General features: G+C 41.3%; 1 protein-coding gene and 1 long non-coding RNA gene across 4 annotated transcripts in view; one reads left to right on the top strand and one right to left on the bottom strand.

The window, feature by feature from the left end:
* LOC137221514 (uncharacterized) overlaps positions 1 to 19211 on the bottom strand; it is a 276726-nt gene that overhangs the window by 150215 nt on the left and 107300 nt on the right. The gene's annotated exons all lie outside the window — the stretch shown is intronic.
* The window catches only part of PCSK1 (proprotein convertase subtilisin/kexin type 1), a 42040-nt gene that overhangs the window by 10276 nt on the left and 12553 nt on the right, over positions 1 to 19211 (top strand). For all 3 annotated transcript variants that reach the window (XM_067731276.1, XM_067731275.1, XM_067731277.1), the window contains 5 exons: positions 570 to 646; positions 6264 to 6352; positions 8995 to 9167; positions 10184 to 10396; positions 12885 to 12985. In XM_067731276.1, coding sequence (XP_067587377.1) covers positions 570 to 646; positions 6264 to 6352; positions 8995 to 9167; positions 10184 to 10396; positions 12885 to 12985 — 653 coding nt within the window. The remainder of the gene's footprint in view (positions 1 to 569; positions 647 to 6263; positions 6353 to 8994; positions 9168 to 10183; positions 10397 to 12884; positions 12986 to 19211) is intronic.

The raw sequence follows: 19211 nt of genomic DNA, 5'->3' as shown, positions 1-19211 counted from the left end.
AATTCCTACGTGGAAGATGTTGAAGTGTAGCAATCTGATTGCAAAGGGGGGTGGGACCTGGAATCTTGTCTTGAATTTCAAGCACAGCCTCTTTAATTAAATTACATGTTTATTTTAACTGAGGAGGCTGAAGGAGATCACTGCAGACCTGAGCCCCAGCCCACAGCCAGCTCTTTGCACCTATATTCTTAAGAAAGATGAGCATCAAAGTGTCACTAACTAGGGCTCTAGCTTAATTAAGCCATTCAAATTCTCTGGGCCTCAATTTTCTCATTTGGAAAATGAGGTGGTTGAACTAAGTGAACTTTGACTCCTGTTCTAATATCCTATGAGAGTCTATGAGCTAGAGGTTTGGAAACATTCACTGAGAATTGGATGATGACTCACTTTTCTGTGTATATCACCTCTGCCTGGTTTATGGGGATGATAAATGATCAGAAACTGGGCCAGAAACTCTAAAATGCAGACTTTCGAGCTATCAGCCAGGATGGGAATAGGATAGGGATAGAAGGCTCGGAAAGTACTGCTTTTTTTATGATGCTACCATGTTATTTTTGTTTTCTCTTTAGGATCCAGAGGCTAGCTATGATTTTAACGATAATGACCATGATCCATTTCCCCGATATGATCCCACAAATGAGAACAAGTGAGTAAATGTGGATTTGGGGGTGGGGGTAAGTGCTTTAAAATGCTTTTATCTTACTTGAGAAAATTACACTATAAATATAATCCACATTTGAGCTCTCAGAAAATGTTCGTGTACACCATCCATACCACAATATTTTGTTGCTTTTAAAACAGAAACAAAAGTTTCTATTTATATATTCCTTTGGGCTTATAGAACCATATTTCAATTAAACTTTCTTCTTACATTATGAAATGTTCCCCTCAAATGTTACTGAATAGTTATGGCTTTAAAAAAATTGTTTGAGACATAAAGAATAAAAATCTGAGTCCACCCCCCCGCCCCCAATTCCTCTATGAATCGTTTATTACTAGCAACATGCTTGATGTCAGTCATGAAGAGAAATATAGATGACCAAGGTAACAAATCCCCACGACTTCCTATGTCGGCCACAACCATGCTCACTAGTTCCCTCAGAAGAATATGACAAGGCACCAGACGAGAAATATACCATGGGCTTGGCCCTCAAATCCAACACAGTCTCCGGGGCATTGGGCTAATTAGTAGCCTGTTCCAGAATTTCTGCTGGGTATTCTAAAGCTAAAGGGAAGAGAAAAAGGATATCTTCTGACCCCTAAATTAACTCTCCATAGCAGCCACAAGGTGACGAGTGAGGCCAAGAGCCAGACCCACCGAAGCAAGAGGCCAAATAAAGACCCAAAGGCAAGAGACATTTTAACCTTTCTTTTCTTAGCTCCAAAGGAACTTCACCCTCTAGGCACACAGCCTCAAGTGTCCATGCCCGTGTGAAAACTCATCTTTGTGCATAATGATGTCTCTCACAGACTTCAAGGAGACATTCACACTTTCCTCTTCATTTGCTCCACCCAAAAGAAACTTGCACCAAAGCAGATGAAAGCCAAGGCAAAATGAGTGCTGCTACAAGTGGGGATGGAAAGAGCAAGTAGGGAAAAGCTCTTCGTGGATGCCACATAAAGTGCTTCCCTTTTCTTTCTTCCTCTCTCAGATTATTAACCAATTAGGGTCAATAGAGTTCTCTCTCTCTTGCTCTCAGTTTCCCTCTCTCCTTCTCCCTTATTTTCTCAGAATTCCCATGTGGCTGGTGTAGTAATGTTGACCTAAAGTTGTGACTTTGGATTGTCCTCCAGGAGGCCAACAAACCCCAGGAAGGGAGGCTGGGGCTCCAGGACTTGGCCTCAACTTCCGAGTGTATATTTCTTCCTTGAGGGGAAGGGGAGGCTTGGGGAGGGTTCTTTCAGTACCATTTACTTCTTTTAGGGTTTATCTCTTAAAGGGGTTAACAGCAAACAGCCCTTGAGGTTAGAACATTCCAGTAACAATACAAAAGGAACCATGAGAGGGCACCCTTGGAGGAAAGTGGGATATCTCAGGAACTTAGAGCAGGACCCCCCGAGACAAACGTTCAGCCATATTTCTGAGTGAGGGCAGTGCAAGACCAGGAGGAAGACATGTTCTTTTAGAGCATGACCTTGTAATGTTAGCCTGCCTGGTAGTGATGGCTTTGCCAATTACCAGGAGGGAGGATGACCTTGAGGAAATCACTCATCTCACTCTGCCTTTATTTTTTATTTCGTCTCCTAAAATGGTGACAAGGTATCTGTTCCCTACCCTCCTAAAAGAAGCTTCCTAAGGAAATGGGCAGTAAGTGCTTGGAAGAAAAGGACACTCTTCCTAGAATGAAGTAAAAATGACAACTCTCAATCCATCCCCTTGATCAAGACTAAGAGGGAAATCTGCTCCCGACCACATGGGCACAGCTGAGGAGACTGTTAGCTGAAGGTGTCAGCCTCCTTCTTAGGCAGTGTGTACTGGGTCTGGCCCAGGATCCAAAGTGGGTGATAACTTGTGTGGTAGATGCATGATAGGTGAATACCTGGTGAAATGACATTCTCTAGAGTTTTGTACTCATGAGAAGGGAAATTCAGATGTCCCTCTTCCCTTCCCCCCCAGAAAAGGGACTCTCAACTTATGGTACTGATAATAGCCACATTTCCCCCAATTCACAGAGTTCCAAAGGCCCCAAGGAAGCAACACATAATTGTATGTATTTTGTGCCTGAAAACTCTGAGCTTCCAGAGAATAGCAGACCGTGGACCTTGCACATAGCATAGAGTTAGTGTAGCATGGCCAAACAAGAGAGCACAGACTTTGCAGCTAGATTTAGATCAAATCTTAGATCTTCCACTTAATAGGTGAGTGACCTTGAGCAAATTATTTAACTTCTTTGTGACTAGTTTTATCATCTACTAAAGAGGTAATAATAGTACCTACTTCATTGGGTTCTTAGGGGGATTAAATAAGTTTATATATGTAATTGGCTTGGATAGTGCCTTGTATATAGAAAAAGTTAAATGTGTGCTATGATGATGATAATGATCAAGGTTTTTCATTTAGCAACTAAGGTAGACCTCCTTTCACTGAGAAAAAAAGCTTGACAAGAATAGTATCATCTGATAAGAGCAGAAGCAGAGACAATTTTCTAAGCCAATTCAGAATCTGCTATTTGAAAATTACACAATAAGCAGCTATCTCTCAGGGTCCTCTTGACTATCAGCCAAAAAGCTAGCATCCCCATCATTTAACAAAATGTATAATAAAAGTAGAGTTACCCTTCTAGCATATTGTCAGAAATAAATCCCTTAGGTTTAGAAAATGAATGGCCCCATTTTGTCTTGGCCTTTATAGCAGTTAGAGACCTATTATCTCCCAATTCCAAGGGCATTATCTCTCCAAACTATCTGTGTTGCTGCTGTTCTTTATTACTATGTAAATGAGGTTAATAAAAGCTACATTTGAATTCTCCTCTGCAAATCAAATGAGGAATCACTAAATAACAAAATCTTAAAAGTGCAGGTAACTCTTACTACTAATCTGGCATGAATTTGTGATCAGTATTTCAACACCAATTACAGATTATTCATCTATTTTATAACATGTGTGGCAAGGATATTTTAACTAGTACAATAGTAGTCTTTACATTATCTTCTGGAATAATTTTTTAAAAATCAATTTGTTTAAATGCCAGTTATAACCATTGTTCTAAGATAATAGAGTGTTCTTTTATCTCAGAGCCTGATTTAAGGAAAGAAAACTGCAGGTCTAGGAAGAATGATATAGAACCACTTTAATAAAGTCTTTTTTTCTCAAGGTGTGCAGGTGAGAAGTGAGGATAAGAGGAGGCAAAGATATCAACCCCTATTTGTACCACGATCCTGCACATTTTAAGAAAATAGTACTATGTAAAGAGAGATAAACACTATATAAAGAGAGACAAATAATAGGTAGTGTCATACTGCATCATTTTTAGGACAGAGGTACAATGCTGGAGATGTTTGCCAACAGGTTGATTCTGTAGGCTCTACCTGGAGACTTCGCTATCTTGGGCGCTGTTCTCCATCTTGTGTAAATGGAAATACAGGTGGTGGTGACTTCTGGTAGCATATTTCCCCGATGATGGCAACTGAATTTTCCCTTCCACAAAAGGAAAGAAGTCTAATCCACAGGCATAAGGTGCCTTCTATGTGTTCAATATGCATGCATTTCTCAGAGAATGGGTGTGTTGGTCAGGAGAGCTTCAGTTGCAAGTGAGAGAATCCTAACACAAAGATTAAGTAAAATGGAGATATGAAAATATTTTTCCCCAAGAGATGTTCAGCTTCAAGCATTGCAAGATCCAGAAACTCAAATAGTATGCCATCAGGACACCAATTACTCTGTATCCATCTCCTAGTGCTGCTCACCTCCACTTAGCTTCATTCTCAATAGAACACTGCCTGGTAGCAAGATCCACATGGCTCACGTGGAACTTAAAGCTGAAGATTCTTGAGAAAGAATATAATTCTTTCCCCCAGAATCTGCATCAATTCTTGAAATGCTCTCTGGGAGGACAAGCCTCATGATAGAGAATCACAAGAAGTGAGCGAGGGCCACTTCCCAAAAGGGGGAAATGCTAGAAGACCAAAAAGAAGTGGGTGCCTGCTACATTAGGGAAGACTGTGAATTAAAGATAATTACATTGTTCTGACTTAGGACTCCTATCCAGTAGTAACATAAAGGAGGAACATCATTTAGTGGAAGGAGAACAGGAAATCATCTTTGGTATTTTAGGAAAAAAAGATAAGTGAAACAGGCTTATTTTATTTTTTTCCTTAGGAATTATTCTTTCTTTAATTCATAATACAAGTATTAAATAAATCAAATATCAATATTTAGAATTTTTTAACTCTTTTTAGTGGTTTGAGAGATGGCAATTTTTAAAAATTAATTAATTAATGTATTGATTTTTGGCTGCATTGGATCTTTGTTGCTGCGCGCAGGCTTTCTCAAGTTGCAGCGAGCGGAGGCTACTCTTCGTTGCAAGGTGCAGGCTCCTCATTGCAGTGGTTTCTCTTGTTGCAGAGCACAGGCTCTAGGCATGCAGACTCAGTAGTTGTGGCTCACGGGCTCTAGAGTGCAGGCTCAGTAGTCATGGTGCACGGGCTTAGTTGCTCTGTGGCATGTGGGATCTTCCCAGACCAGGGATTGAAACAGGCTTATTTTAAATGACCCAGTCAATTTAGGATTTTTATATTTCATGCTGGGCTAAATTAATTGATGTCTAGTACAGTAGTGTTCAAAGGGAGCTGGCTGACAGAGTTGCTCAGAGCTAACCCTTCCTCTTTTTTCCTCTGTGTCAGCATATCTGGTCAGTGGCTCCTCCAAGGCACTAACAGCCTTCATGCTGCTCCCAGGAGCTTCCACAATGGAATAAAGTCATGAAGTAAACAAATTCACATTAAAGTTTCTCTCAACTTATTGACCCTCCTGAGGTCAGGGAAGTGATGGGAAAAGACAATCACTATCCCCAGAATTTCAGAATTGATACTTTAATGGTGGACTTTGGTCTGTTTTAGAGATGGATTTTTTTTTTTTCCCCAAACACTCTGAAATCATAAATTACCCTCATTGTCCCTAGTTGCAAAACTAGTCTTGTTCAGGTTTCTGGTCCCAGTCAGAGTTGCAGGAGCACCCTGGTTTCCCAAATAGCCTGTAGTGTCTTGTTAAAATTTCAAAATCCTCTTGGTACCAGGAAACCTTCAGATGTTTTAGTCTGGTATATGGTTAGAGGAGGAGAGGAGGGCTTGAGAGGGGGCTCTGTTTTACACATCCTACTAGGACTTGTACAGGTTAAACTAATCCAAGGAAGTCACTAGTGAGGGGAAGTGAGGAGTCACTTTAACACCAAAACTCTGGTACAGAAACCATTTCTTTGAGATGGTATCAATAGCTAACACTTCCTGGGTTCTTACTATATACCAGCCACTTTCCTAAGTGTTCTGCATACAATATTTTATGGGATGTCACAATTCTTTGAGGACGAGTAACTTACCCAAGGTCACATCACTAGTTTGTGGCGGAAGCTAGAACTTGAACTCATATACTTGGGCTCCAGTACGTGTTCCCTTCATCTGATACCTACACTTCATCTAATACCGATGGGAAGAAAACCAGCAACAAGCCTGACAAAAAGTTAACATATCCATGTACCATGGATTCATATGCAACACCAATGCCTGTCCTCATTTACGTTTTATAAATCCTATTTTCTAATCCTCAGACATGGGACCAGATGTGCAGGAGAAATTGCCATGCAAGCAAATAATCACAAGTGTGGGGTCGGAGTTGCATACAATTCCAAAGTTGGAGGTAAAGCAAAGGGTTGTTCCTGTAGTTTTGCACCTTAATTTGAGTCTTGCATTACCTGGTGTAAATGGGGTGGTGTGGGGGGACTTTGCAACAACCAGAGGAAGAAATGAACTCCATGCAAAATTTGCTACACGACTTGAATGTGATTTGCAAGCAAATCAATTGACCTGGATTCTTAGAAAATGATAGCTGAATATAGCCCATACGTCTTTGTTGGGTGGGAAAAGGAAATGTTGAATAGCTTTTGAAGCAAATCTAATTTTCTCTGTGTTCTGATTTAGAAGAGTTTGTTATTGAGTGCTTGCTAAGAGAACAGGAGGAGGAGGTAAATTTAGGCGAAGATTTTCCCTGCCTGTCAATTCTGTAGTCCTTTAGTTCATAACAAAGAACAGTTAAAAACAATAAAAAGAATACATACTTCTTATAGTAAGGAGCCAAAGGTTATCTGTGGTAGCAAAAATTTAGAATCTCTGGTTGTTTCAGTCAGTGTCTTTATAGGTAAGCATATGGTAAGTTCCATCAGGGCAATTTAATAAAGGAACCATTTACAAGAGCTAAAAGAAACCAACAAGAGACTAACTGATGTAAGCAGATGTTACCACCTTTAGACTTAATGGAGCAAGGGGAGGGAGTAGTCATGGAAACTGGAGAGAGAAAGCTGTGACCACATGAGACAGCCACTGGACAGGAGCTGTGGCCATGAGTACAACAATGGAGTTGCTTCTAAGCAGGGGGGATCCAGGAATGAGTACCTCACTCTCCCCTCACCCCCAAACCTCCTGCTGCTGTTTCAGTTGGCTGAAACCAATGGGAAGACAAAAGAACCCACTGCTGCCATCCACGTTCCTGTGAAGAAGGGTGCAGGGTGGATCTGCAGGGGCTCACAGAGAATAAAACACTTGTCTCTCCTCTTCACACTAGCCCTGCCTCAGGCTTTCATGGTTATACTATGAATTTTGCATTTAGTTTGTTTTCTAAAACCACAACAAAACGATTCATTGTAGAACATGGCAATGACAGTAAAACTCCTTTAAGCTCTACCTGAGTATACCTTGAATCTGGCTTTGTATTCCATTTCAGAAATCAAATAAATATACATCCTAGCATATAGAATGCATCTCTCACTATTACAGCACACTCCTAGATTTTAAGGGTCATTCTTGATTCCTTTATACCAGCATCGTCAAAATGCCATGTTAATTTAAAGAAAATGGAGGCAGGAGCACAAATTACGTAATCACCTAGAAAAAGAACGCGCTTTTAAGTAATGATGAACTAAGTAGCTATAGTCTGTGAGAGAATCATCTCATCCCTTCATTTTATAGAGGAGGAATCAAAGGCAAGATTCTCCAGGAAACCAAAACACACCTACTGTATGTCCATCATTTACCTTCCAAGACATTATCCACATCCTGGAAGTTAACAGGATGGATTTGAGTGCCAGATTTCTGGGATTCAAGTCCCAGCTTCCCAGCTGCAAGTTGTGTGGCCTTGGGCAAGTCCCTGTCCCTCTCTGGCCACAGTCTCTCTCCCTGTAAAATGGGGAGAATTACAGCACCCACCTCAAATGGTTGTCATAAGGATAAATGAGTTCATATGTTTAAGGCCTGTACAATGGTAGCCGCATATAGTATATCCTCAATGCACACGAGCTGTTATCATCCGCATTTTACAGCTGAAGAAACTGAGGCACATAGAAGTTAAGTGGCTTGCCCAAGATCACAGAGCTAGTAAATAGCAGAGCTGGGATTTTTCTCCTAAATGCATTTTAAACAATTTTTTTTAAATAAATATAACTTCTACTAGTCATGTCAACTACCTGTTCTTTTACCCAAGCTCCATAGTAAATAATAGTGTGAAAATATAAAGCTGTGCACTCCATTGCATCATTAGCCTGAAGCCAGGAATAACCAGGTAGCTGCCTGGATCCGTCTAAATTGCTTTTGCCTTCCTGGCTCTTGAATACATGAGTCCGATGATGGGTGACAGCCTGTTGGAAAGCATAGAGCCACTGCATCTGCCTTCTCCTGATGAAAACCGATTCCCCCTCAGGAGCAAAATCCATGGCAATGATTTCATCCTTGAGATTATTTAGAAGAAAAGGAAGCATGTTCCCTGAAAATGTTTCTTAGCAAACACATGAAAGAATGGCCTCTGGGTTATTTTTAATCAGTGCTTAGAAACAAGAGTTTGTTCCCTATTTGTGAGTTTCCTATTGTAAGTAGATCTTTTCAAGCTGCACGGTTTCCCGTACAGAGTCCTCTGTAAGGCACTGACCAGGCCACAGCCATTCATGGTATAGTCATGAGCAGGCATGTTGAGAGAGAGCTGTTTGATGCCTCTTTCTGAAAGCTATCCTGTCATTTTCAGGTTATCAGGGCAGCAGAGGGAGGGGAGACATTTTGTAAGTGACAACAACCATGGCCACAGCACAGCACAGCACATAAGGAAGCTTATGCAGGCGGTGACTTGATCTCCCTGCTGTGCTTTTAGCAGCTGGGTCACAGTCATTTGGGACATACACTGGTTACCTATTTTTGACTCTTTTGGGAGTCCTTTAAAAAATGAATATTAAGAGCATCGTGCCATTCTACATGTACACACTGACATCAGCATATGTATTTGTCTGTTTTGCTGTTCAGGGATAAGGATGCTCGATGGCATTGTGACGGATGCTATTGAAGCCAGCTCAATTGGATTTAATTCTGGACATGTGGACATTTACAGTGCGAGCTGGGGCCCTAATGATGATGGGAAAACTGTGGAGGGGCCTGGTCGACTAGCCCAGAAGGCTTTTGAATATGGTGTCAAACAGGTGAGATGCTTAACACAGACCCACTTGAAATGAAACCTGACTGTTTGAATATGAGGAGAAGGGAAGGACACTTAGTTTATATGCATAGAAATGGTTGTGAACTTCTTGTTATTGTTTATGATTTGAAGTGCATTTAGAGAGCCAAATCGTCCTTAAAAGGGATGGAAGTTAAGGGTTAAGAAAGTTTTCCCCATTTGGGTCTGACATTCAACAGATATTCATTAGTCTTAGAATATTTACTTTCAAAAATACTCTGGATATGTCCTTTCTCATTTTCCTGCTGCTTTTGGATTTCTACATGAGGTAAACTACTACCCAGACTTCTTTCAAATACTCTGAAAATGCATCCTTAAATATAGCAATGTGCCACCTCCCTCTCTGCACGTGCCTGATGAATACTTGTGCCTTGGTTGTGTTTCTCTGTCACTGGGGTTGAGTGCATTCTTGCCAGGATTCTAAGGCCTCGTTCTGCACAGGATGAAACAAAAGTAGGAATTTTGGAGAGCACAAATTGAAAACTCATAGAAAGGGTAGCCTTGACGAGTTCCATTCAATTGAAGAGTCCCTTTTAATGCAGCTGCAAAGCAGATCTGAATAATGCCTGATTTTGTCATTCTATCAGTCAGCCAGAAGATTCAAGCAGAAAGAAAGGAAGTTCAAAGATTCAAGCGTAGTGACATAAGCCAAGGGAACAGTGAAGAAATTCGAGTGAGTGCTGAAGGCCAGATTATGAATCCACATAATAAAGAAAAAAGAGAAAAGTCCTCACTCAGCGCCATCCCAGAGAGGGCCCAGATGGAGGAGGGCTGGCAGCACCAGAGCTCAGTGGCTTATAACATACAGTCTCGCGAGAGTTCCAGCATCGATGCTGGAGGACCTGGAGTTGAAACAGACTCCAAATTACTGTTTCTGAGAACTTCATGCATGTATTTATATATTTGTTGGGGATTTTATTGGGATGTGACAGTGACCCCAGTGATGATAATAGACGTGATGTGTTTTGGCTTTTCCTTTAGGGGAGACAAGGAAAGGGCTCTATCTTCGTCTGGGCTTCTGGGAATGGGGGGCGTCAGGGAGATAACTGTGACTGTGATGGGTACACGGACAGTATCTACACCATCTCCATCAGCAGTGCCTCGCAGCAAGGCCTATCCCCCTGGTACGCTGAGAAGTGCTCCTCTACGCTGGCCACCTCGTACAGCAGCGGGGATTACACCGACCAGCGAATCGTAGGTTGCTTTTGTCTAACTCTCTCTGCTTAGGTAGGAGAACACGGCTCGCCTTCAGAAGGATCCTTTGGTCAAACCGATTTGCTTAAGCTTCATGTCTCAGCTGGGGAGACTCACACTTTGCTCACTTGAAGGGTGGGTATATATTGGGAAGTTTTCTCTCCCGGGCATAACGATGCTTCTGCCAAAATGATGTCGCCTCTCAGTCATTTTTAAACTCAGCCCTGAGAAGCCACCAATCTGTCATTACATATGGCCGAGACTCCAAATGTCTGTTCAGCTTGTGTGATGCCTCCCTGAAAACAGCCTTAAAGGAGATTTTAGGGCTGCTGGAGCTTTATCACCCTTGTACTTGTTGATCCTTTAATAGCAGGGAAAATGTCTGACTTGCCCTTTAGCAGATGATAAAAATACAGAGCATACACTGGCTATGTCTCCTAAGGATGGACGACCTACAGGAAAATAACAGTCTAAATTTCCCCTGAGGTGAACTTCTCAGCATCCAAATAAGGAGCTTAGGAAGGTTATATGCTCAGAGAACATCTCCAGCCCCCGCGTGGCTGTGCCTTCGTTTCCATGAGTCAGACTGCCAAGGGCAATTATTGGATTTCCCTTCAAGGGCATGATGATGAAGGCCCATTCGGGGGCTCTGAGAACAAAGAGAGGCACTTCTTTTCATTTAAGAATTGAAAGCCTCAAACTTAACTCCTGACACAGAAAGAACCAACCAGCTAAAGTATGTAGAGCCTAATCTCAGTAAAAAACCAGGTCATGATCCAATTAGATTGTGGGTAACCTGCCTAATAATTAGCCTTTGGAATGTGTGTAAAATTCATATTAATGGCATCTCAACAAAACTGTCAGAACTACGATCTTCACGCAGGATCACTCTTCCGGAACTCCCTGTTTCTGCAACCTACTCTAGTTTAGACAGTAAAACTATGGTCTCAACTTAGAAGCCCTGGCCTACCTCTAGTGCCCACATCTTCAATTACTCAAAGAGACAGTAACATTCTACCTAGGGGTTCTTTACGGCAGGTATATCTTATACCCTGCTGTAAAGGAGCCTACCAGACATGTGCCCCACTTGCATTCACAGCCCCTGGTTCTTGATGACCCTGTGGGTGTTCAGAGTGGCTTTTCAAAAAATGGCCTGTGGTCCATTTCAGAGTCACCATTTCATAGACGGTCCCTCATCTGAGCCACTCTGTGAAGCAGGAGGAAGAATTTCCATCTTTGTAAAGATCCCTCCTTAAGTAAATGAGCCATAGAAGAGACAGCTGGTGGATTCTATTTGAGACAGTTGCACTAACATAGCCTTTGTCTTACGCAAACCTCTTCCTCAGCACAGTCATCTCTGGGGCTTACTTGCGTCAACAGGTAAAAAGGGCAACCTTGCTTCCGCAGCCCCCAGAGGAACAGGGCTACCAGAACTTGAGATATTCAGCGACTCCAAGTGGGAAGCCAAAGGAGGTGATAATAGAACAAACTGGTTTTTTTGCACCTCCCTCCCACACCTTGAAATCTCTAGCTAAAAATCATAGTGTGAGAGCCTGGGTGGGTGTCTTGTTAGTAATCCTTTGGCCCAGGTACTTGTTCAACCAACACCACTGTGGTCCTCAGGCAGACTAATTGGAAGTCTCTCTGGTTTCTTCCCTTCATCTCAGCAACCTCTTCACTAAGCTAAAATTAGCCTGGGTAATTCCTTATGTGCAATCACATTGTGTGAAAATGCTTTCACAGACAGGATCTCATTTCAGCCTCAGAATAGGAGTCAAGAAATATCAACCTCATTTGACAGATGGGGAAACCAAGTGGCTTGCCCATGGGACACATCTACTGAGTGGCAGGTTTAGAATTTGAGCCCAGATCTAAGTCCAGCACACTTTCATTTGAAAAACTCGCCATGTTCATCAAAGTACAAATGTGACACTAACTCATGGCCATCAGATTACGTCAACAGTGAGTGCAAACCACACACTAGACACGTTTTGTGCAAATAGTTCAAGTGGCCCAGATCAGGATGGCTTTACCTCCTGGTGCTGAAGAGGCAGTCAAATGTCAATCTGAAGGCAAAAGGGAATTGTGCCTGAGGCAAACCTTCTAAATATGCCAGGCCAAACACAATGGACCTGATGATTAATGGGCCAGCATGATTCACCGTGATTTTGAAACACTCCCTTTCTTACAGACAGCATTTCATTTGGGAATCTCAGAAGAGAAAAAAAATTCATAGTGGGAGGACTTCATCCCCAGGAAAAGGCATTCTGATGCCAGAATTATAGACAAGTTGCATATAGAGGAGAGTGAGCTAAAACATCAGCAGATGGCAAACATCCGCCTGTAGTTTAGAGGAGGAAGTAGGGAATCGAATCAGCTGGGCTTCCTGATCCTAACAGATGCAGCCCTCGGTAGGGCTAACCCCCGGGGACACGATCACACTCCTCACATGTTCTCCCATGTTTCTTTCTTTCCTGGTGCCCCTCAGACGAGTGCTGACCTGCACAACGACTGCACAGAGACCCACACAGGCACCTCTGCCTCAGCACCCCTGGCTGCTGGCATCTTCGCTCTGGCCCTGGAAGCAAAGTAAGGCCCAGAATGCGTCTAATCACCTGTAAAAAGCTGTTTCTCCTTCTTTGTCATAGCATATATATTTTTTCTGAATATATGGTTACAGTGGAAAACTACAAAAAATAATAAAAAATAAGCTCTCTTCCTGTCAACATCTCAATGTAGATTTAATACACACACTTATCTTGCAACATTGGAATCTTAATTCACACACTGTTTTGTAATTTTTTTTTTCTTTTTTTTTTTTTTTTTGCGGTACCCGGGCCTCTCACTGTTGTGGCCTCTCCCGTTGCGGAGCACAGGCTCCGGACGCGCAGGCTCAGCGGCCATGGCTCACGGGCCCAGCCGCTCCGCGGCATGTGGGATCCTCCCGGACTGGGGCACGAACCCGTATCCCCTGCATCGACAGGCAGACGCTCAACCACTGCGCCACCAGGGAAGCCCTATTTTGTAAATTTTTTAATCCACCTATATTAAGAGCACTTTCTCATATCTAAATCAATCTTCCTTGGCTTTAAAAAAACTCATGCTCTCCTCCCACTCAGTCCTCTCCAGTCCTCCTACCACTCAGCTATAAGGCCTTCTCACTTCTGTTTATTCCCACCAAGAAAGACTTTGTCCAGATAATTTCCTGTGGGTAGTGTTAGGAATAATAAGTTTAAAAAACATCCTTTTTTTTTTAGATTATATAAGCCCCACCCTAGAGCTGATATAACACATCAGAGGACATGAGAATTAAAAACAGGACTTTTATCTTTTTGTAGTATACCATTATATAAATGCAAATTTTATTAAGGCCATTTCATGCTCAAACACCCTTGTCCATAGATATCAGTTATCATTTCTGATAATTTCCTTAAGATAAACACTTACGATTGGAATTTTGGGGTCAAAGGGCATGCATGTTTTAATGATTTTGATACATATTGACAAGTTACTGTTGATAAAGATGGCACCATTTTGTATTCCCACCAGCAGTATATGTGTGAGAGTGCCAGTTTCCTAAACCCTGATCAAACCTACTTTTATTATCTTTTAAAATGTTTGCTACTTTGTTAGGTGAAAATGGCATCTCATCTCTATATGCTTTTATTTCATTACTAATGAAACTCAATATTTTATATTCTTTTGCCATTTATCATCTGTGACTGTTTATGACCTTGATTTTGTTTTATGGCCTTAGTTAGAAAAACTACTAATGCTTGGTTAGTTTGACATTTACCTTTTAATTTTACTTACATGTAATTTTTAATGTAATGAAGTTAATATGTATACAGTTATCTTTGTTAGTCTCTTTAAGGTTTTTTTCCTTTTTATGCTCCGAAAAATCTTTACAACTCCAAATTATATACACATTTATTTATATGTCTTTTATTATGGTTCTTTTACCATATTTATGTTCTAAATCCCCCTGGAATTTATTTTAGTATATGTTACCAAAAAGAGATTTAGCAACATTTTTCCCTTCATAATAGTTATTCAATAGTCTAACACTTAATACAGAGGAAAAAGTGTTCCCATGTTGTGTGGTGAGAAATCTTTAAATGTTAAGTCAGGTGCATGGTTGCATGATAGAGGACGTGTTAAAACTTGTAAATTACTATTATCCTTCCTAATAAGGAAGTTATCTTAGAAGAACATCCATATTCTCTACAGAGAGGACAAAGCAGTTCCTTCATGTCAGGTTCAGTAGATGAGGTGAGGTTCACAGTAGTAGAAGAACTGAACTCCTTGGCCCGGGCCATAGCTGGAAAAGCCCTGCAGCTGCTGAGGAGAGTCCAGCATTGTTCCAGGAGCCCTGGAGCCACCTGTGGAGTTGTGGTTTAGTCCCTGGTATCTCAGTTATGAAACGGCCACAGCGGCTAAGAAAGATAGGCCTAGTAAGGCTTGTATCAAGAGTCTACCTACTTGGAGGGGCTGGAAAGATACTGATAAAGGAAGAGCAAATCCAGATGCCCGATCAGAAACAGGGAAATCTGAAGCTCTTGAATCCAACAGAAAAGCTATGTTCAGAATCTGAGTCCAGTTGTAACAGGAAGGGGATGGACAGAGGGCAAAGTCTAAAGACACAAGCTTTGACTGGCATCAGCAGACCCAAACCAAATTTGAGGAAAGATAATCTAAGCAGTGAAAAGTGCAAAGAACACCTGGCTTCAAGTTCTAGGCGTATCACTAGCTATGTGACCTTAGGCAAATTAAGAGGGCTCAATTTATCATCTATAGAATGGAAGGGTCAGATCAGATCATTTTTTTTTTAACCTTTTCCCTTTACAAAATCCTCCAGCTTGAAACTGAAGGTATCAGCATATAGGGATCATCTAACATGAATTGCTGAGGTTGGTGGTAAGAGGTCCAGAGTGAAAGAAATAAGGTCCTATAAAGGCAAGTAGTTATACACACGTAGTGAAACAAGATCATGATATTTATGATTTTAGGATACAAGCTTTTAGCTCCAGGGAGCTTTTAAAAGAAAACCATCCTTAAAATCTTGTCTTCCCTACCCAACACCTATCAGATGCATGCAAATGTACCTAGCCAGACCTAGCCCATCCTTGTCTAGTGACCAGAATAGTAGAAACACCCATCTAGCTGAACAGATGTAATGTTATTTTGACCAAGAACTGAAATTTTAAAAGTGTAATCTCTGACTTCTAAAATTTCAAACCTTCTATTTCTGTATAAGGAGAAAGTGATTAAGAATGATCTAGCCTTATTAATCTCAGTTAATTCCTAATGGACTATGTATAAAGCAGGGGCTCCATGGATTGTTATGAAATACGTGGGGTCCATGAACTTCTTTGAAACTAGATGCAGAAATGTTTGGGAGTGCGTGTCTGGCATTTTGGGGGGAATGGTTTGTAGGTTCCATCAGATTCTCACACTGCTCACGATTTAAGAGACATTAAGAGTCTATGATCTCCCTGGTGCATGTAATAAGAATTTAATTCTTTTCGTTTTGATTCAATCATCAGTAAGATGGCCATAATCTATCTTAACATTCATAAACTTCCTGCCAAAGTACATACAGATTATTGGGATGTCTGTTCTCAACTGGGCAGTTTTCTTAGCTCCATTCAATTGTCTATACCCAAATGACTATTTCAGAAAATCTGAATGCCAGAATTTCTAGAAGAGTCCCTAGACAATCAAGATTGGAAGAATCATTTAACCATGTGCTTCTCCTCAAGGAACAACTATGGAGACTGAAGAACAACTCTGGGCTAAATTTATCAAGGATAATAACATTCAGTATTTATCAGCCTCTTACCATGGCCGGACACTGTGCTAACCTCTTTATATACAAGACCAACTCTAATCCTTACAACAGTCTTGTGACACAGAAATTATTAATTGCATTTTACTAAGGAAGAAACTGAGACTTAGAGAGGTTGAGAAATGTAACCAAGTTCCCACAAAAGATTCAAACTTAGGTCTGTCTGACCCCAAAGCCTGTACTACCAGCAGCTACGGGACACTGCCTCCTATAGTCCTGTGAGGGAGGGGAAAGTTCATCCCCTCAAAGAAAGAGGAGTTAAGAAGATTGAGACTGATAAACATCTTAACTCATATTTATGAGTTCTGAATAAAAGGCTCCTGTCATGCATATTACTTACTATGCTGCATTAAATATGGGACTCTGGGGAAAGGGAAGAGGAGAGGGAAGGAGAAAGAATGATTTCTGGCTCAAAGAATAGTTTCTGGGGCAAATGTACAGAGGAATACTTTCCTTCCCTAAAAGAGTGTTTCTCAAACACCAGCATACAGTCATCACCTTGGGTGTTTATTTAGTTTGCAGATTCCCGGGTCCAACGGCCAGTGACTCAGATTCAGAAGTTTCTGATATTCCAGGCAATGTTTATGCTGGTAGTTACCTTAGCCAAAATTTGAGAAACAGCTGCTATGAAGGGTTACCTTACAACTGTTTTTTCCTACAATCTCACTGGGCTGTGACTGTAAAGATGCCCATTAGGATACTTAATAGGCATATCCTGGAAATATATATATATATATTATAAATAATACACACACGCACACACACACACACACACACACACACACACACACACACACACTAAGAGACAGGAATTCCTTGGATAAATGCCTGTGGTACTATTATACTTAAGAAAGATGGCAGACAGTAACCTGTCTTTTGAGGGGAGAGCAAAGAATCAGAATAATTTTTAATAAAGAACAAAAAGTGAAACATTGAATCCCTTCACATCTTTGGAGGTATTAAACAAACAGATGAACCAATCTTCTGTTTTCATTAAAGGTTAGAGGATGGGAAATGGACTTTCAAAGTTGCGTGAAACCTTTGGATAAATCACATCAAAGAAATCCTTGACTCAGTGGATTGTGAAATGTTGGAAAGTCTCTAGGTTAGAAAATCTTCAACATCTAGGCTTATCTAATTGTGATTAGAGGCTAACCCACGTAGCCTTTAAGATTTTTCCCCTTAGAGTTTTGTCTCCAGATTACTTTACCTACACTCTTCTAATTAGAAGCAATGCTTAATTTCAGTGTTTAATTCCAAAGCCCTTATTTTCTATAAACACAGCCTTGATTAGCAACCCAATGTAATTTTTAAAAAATTTAATTATTCTGGATGCCACTGAGGAGTGAGTTGCTAATTAACAGAGGAAGACTGTCAGGAATGAGATGCACTATTGTTAGAAGCTCCTTTTCATTTACCAAATGCACTCACTCAAATGAAAAATAGGCTTAATTTTCCTAATTGCATGACAATGAAGCCTCTTTGAATATTTTGCAAAGAATAGGTAAAAGAAAATTAAAAAACAAAATCTGCAACTAAATAAAAAACAATTCTCTAACTGTAGAAATGTAGAAAATCTGCTTTGTGTTCGATTATCATGATTATCAAGACCATGCCTCCTTACTACATATCCTCATCCCAACCTACACACACACACACACACATGCCCGCACTGAGAGTCCAAGTGGGAAATTGGTGTGTTGCCCAGAGACCCCCTTGATAAGAGGCTTTTACCTAAAACTCCCTTTAAAAGACTGGAAGCAAGAATTTCAATAAAGTGCCATATAGGCCAGAACTAGTTTCCACTTTCAGAAAATAAGCCACTTCTGCTCAGCTAGTTAATTATTCCTCCGTGTGGGATGGCCAATGTGGAAACAAGATCTACAATGAAGTATGTATGGTATTGGGCAGACTGGAGCTCTGAATAATATGGAATTTTCAAGATTGTCATACTCAACCACTCATCTTATAGATGAGTCCACTCAGGCCCAGGGAGATGAAGTGTTTTGCTTAAGATCACACGGGTCTTTGGCAGTAGAATATAATTTAATGTGCCTTCTATTACTCCCTATTCTGACCCCTAATTGTCTTAATTAGTTATATGCTTGTATTCTTTCTTCCAACTCCTATTATTTTAGGTATAACATAAAACTGCCTAGACAGTTTTTTTCCAATATACATAGAAAATCATGCCCTGCCCTCAGATATTTTGATTCAGTAGGTTCAGGCCTTTATCAGTCACTCTCTGTGCTGTTTGTCAGGAGCTCAGCTGAGCAGAGAGAAAGCATATTGAGCTGCCAGGGGTCAGGGTAGCTTTAAAGCAACAGACCAAAAATGAAAGAGTTAAGCCTTTCATCACTTACTGTGATGGTAAAGGCCAGAGTCTAAAACCAGAGAAAACACTGACTCTCCCTATTCCATTTTCCCCCATGGAAAGGTGCACCAGCTGATGGTCAGGTGAAAGCATGGACATGGGGGTTGTCTCACTGTTGAGGAAGCCCCAACAGAAGGCTCTGGTAGCTTTATGGACTCTGGGGTGGGGTGGGGTGAGGGGGAAGGCTCGGAGTGGAGAAGTACTGGGTACTGAGTCAGAGTGGGGAGAAGTATCTTCGAGGTTCCTTCTCCTCCCCCATTAGGAGGCCTTGGCTGAGGGCCTGAAGAAGAGCTTTGCCCAAGGCCTCAGATAAGGAGACCTAGGCACGAAGGCGCAGGGCCTAGGAATGTAAATATGGGAAAAGCTTGATGGGGGAGGAAGGCCTGAGTCCTTGACTGCAGCTCCCTTCAGAGATGGTGATGCACGGGCTGTGCACTCAAACTGGGGTGGAGAGGACAGCTTCCCCATGAGGCCCACCAGATAGAGCCTTTGCAGCACTCATGATGAGGACTTAGATCTTAGTCAGCAACAGACTCCTCAGTGTTTAGGAATGTGTATTGCCTCTTGCTTGTCACCAGGGGTTTGTTAAACCA

The sequence above is a fragment of the Pseudorca crassidens genome, chromosome 3 (assembly GCF_039906515.1).
Source record: "Pseudorca crassidens isolate mPseCra1 chromosome 3, mPseCra1.hap1, whole genome shotgun sequence".
Classification (NCBI taxonomy): Eukaryota; Metazoa; Chordata; class Mammalia; order Artiodactyla; family Delphinidae; genus Pseudorca; species Pseudorca crassidens.
This window is presented reverse-complemented; position numbering and strand designations above follow the sequence as displayed.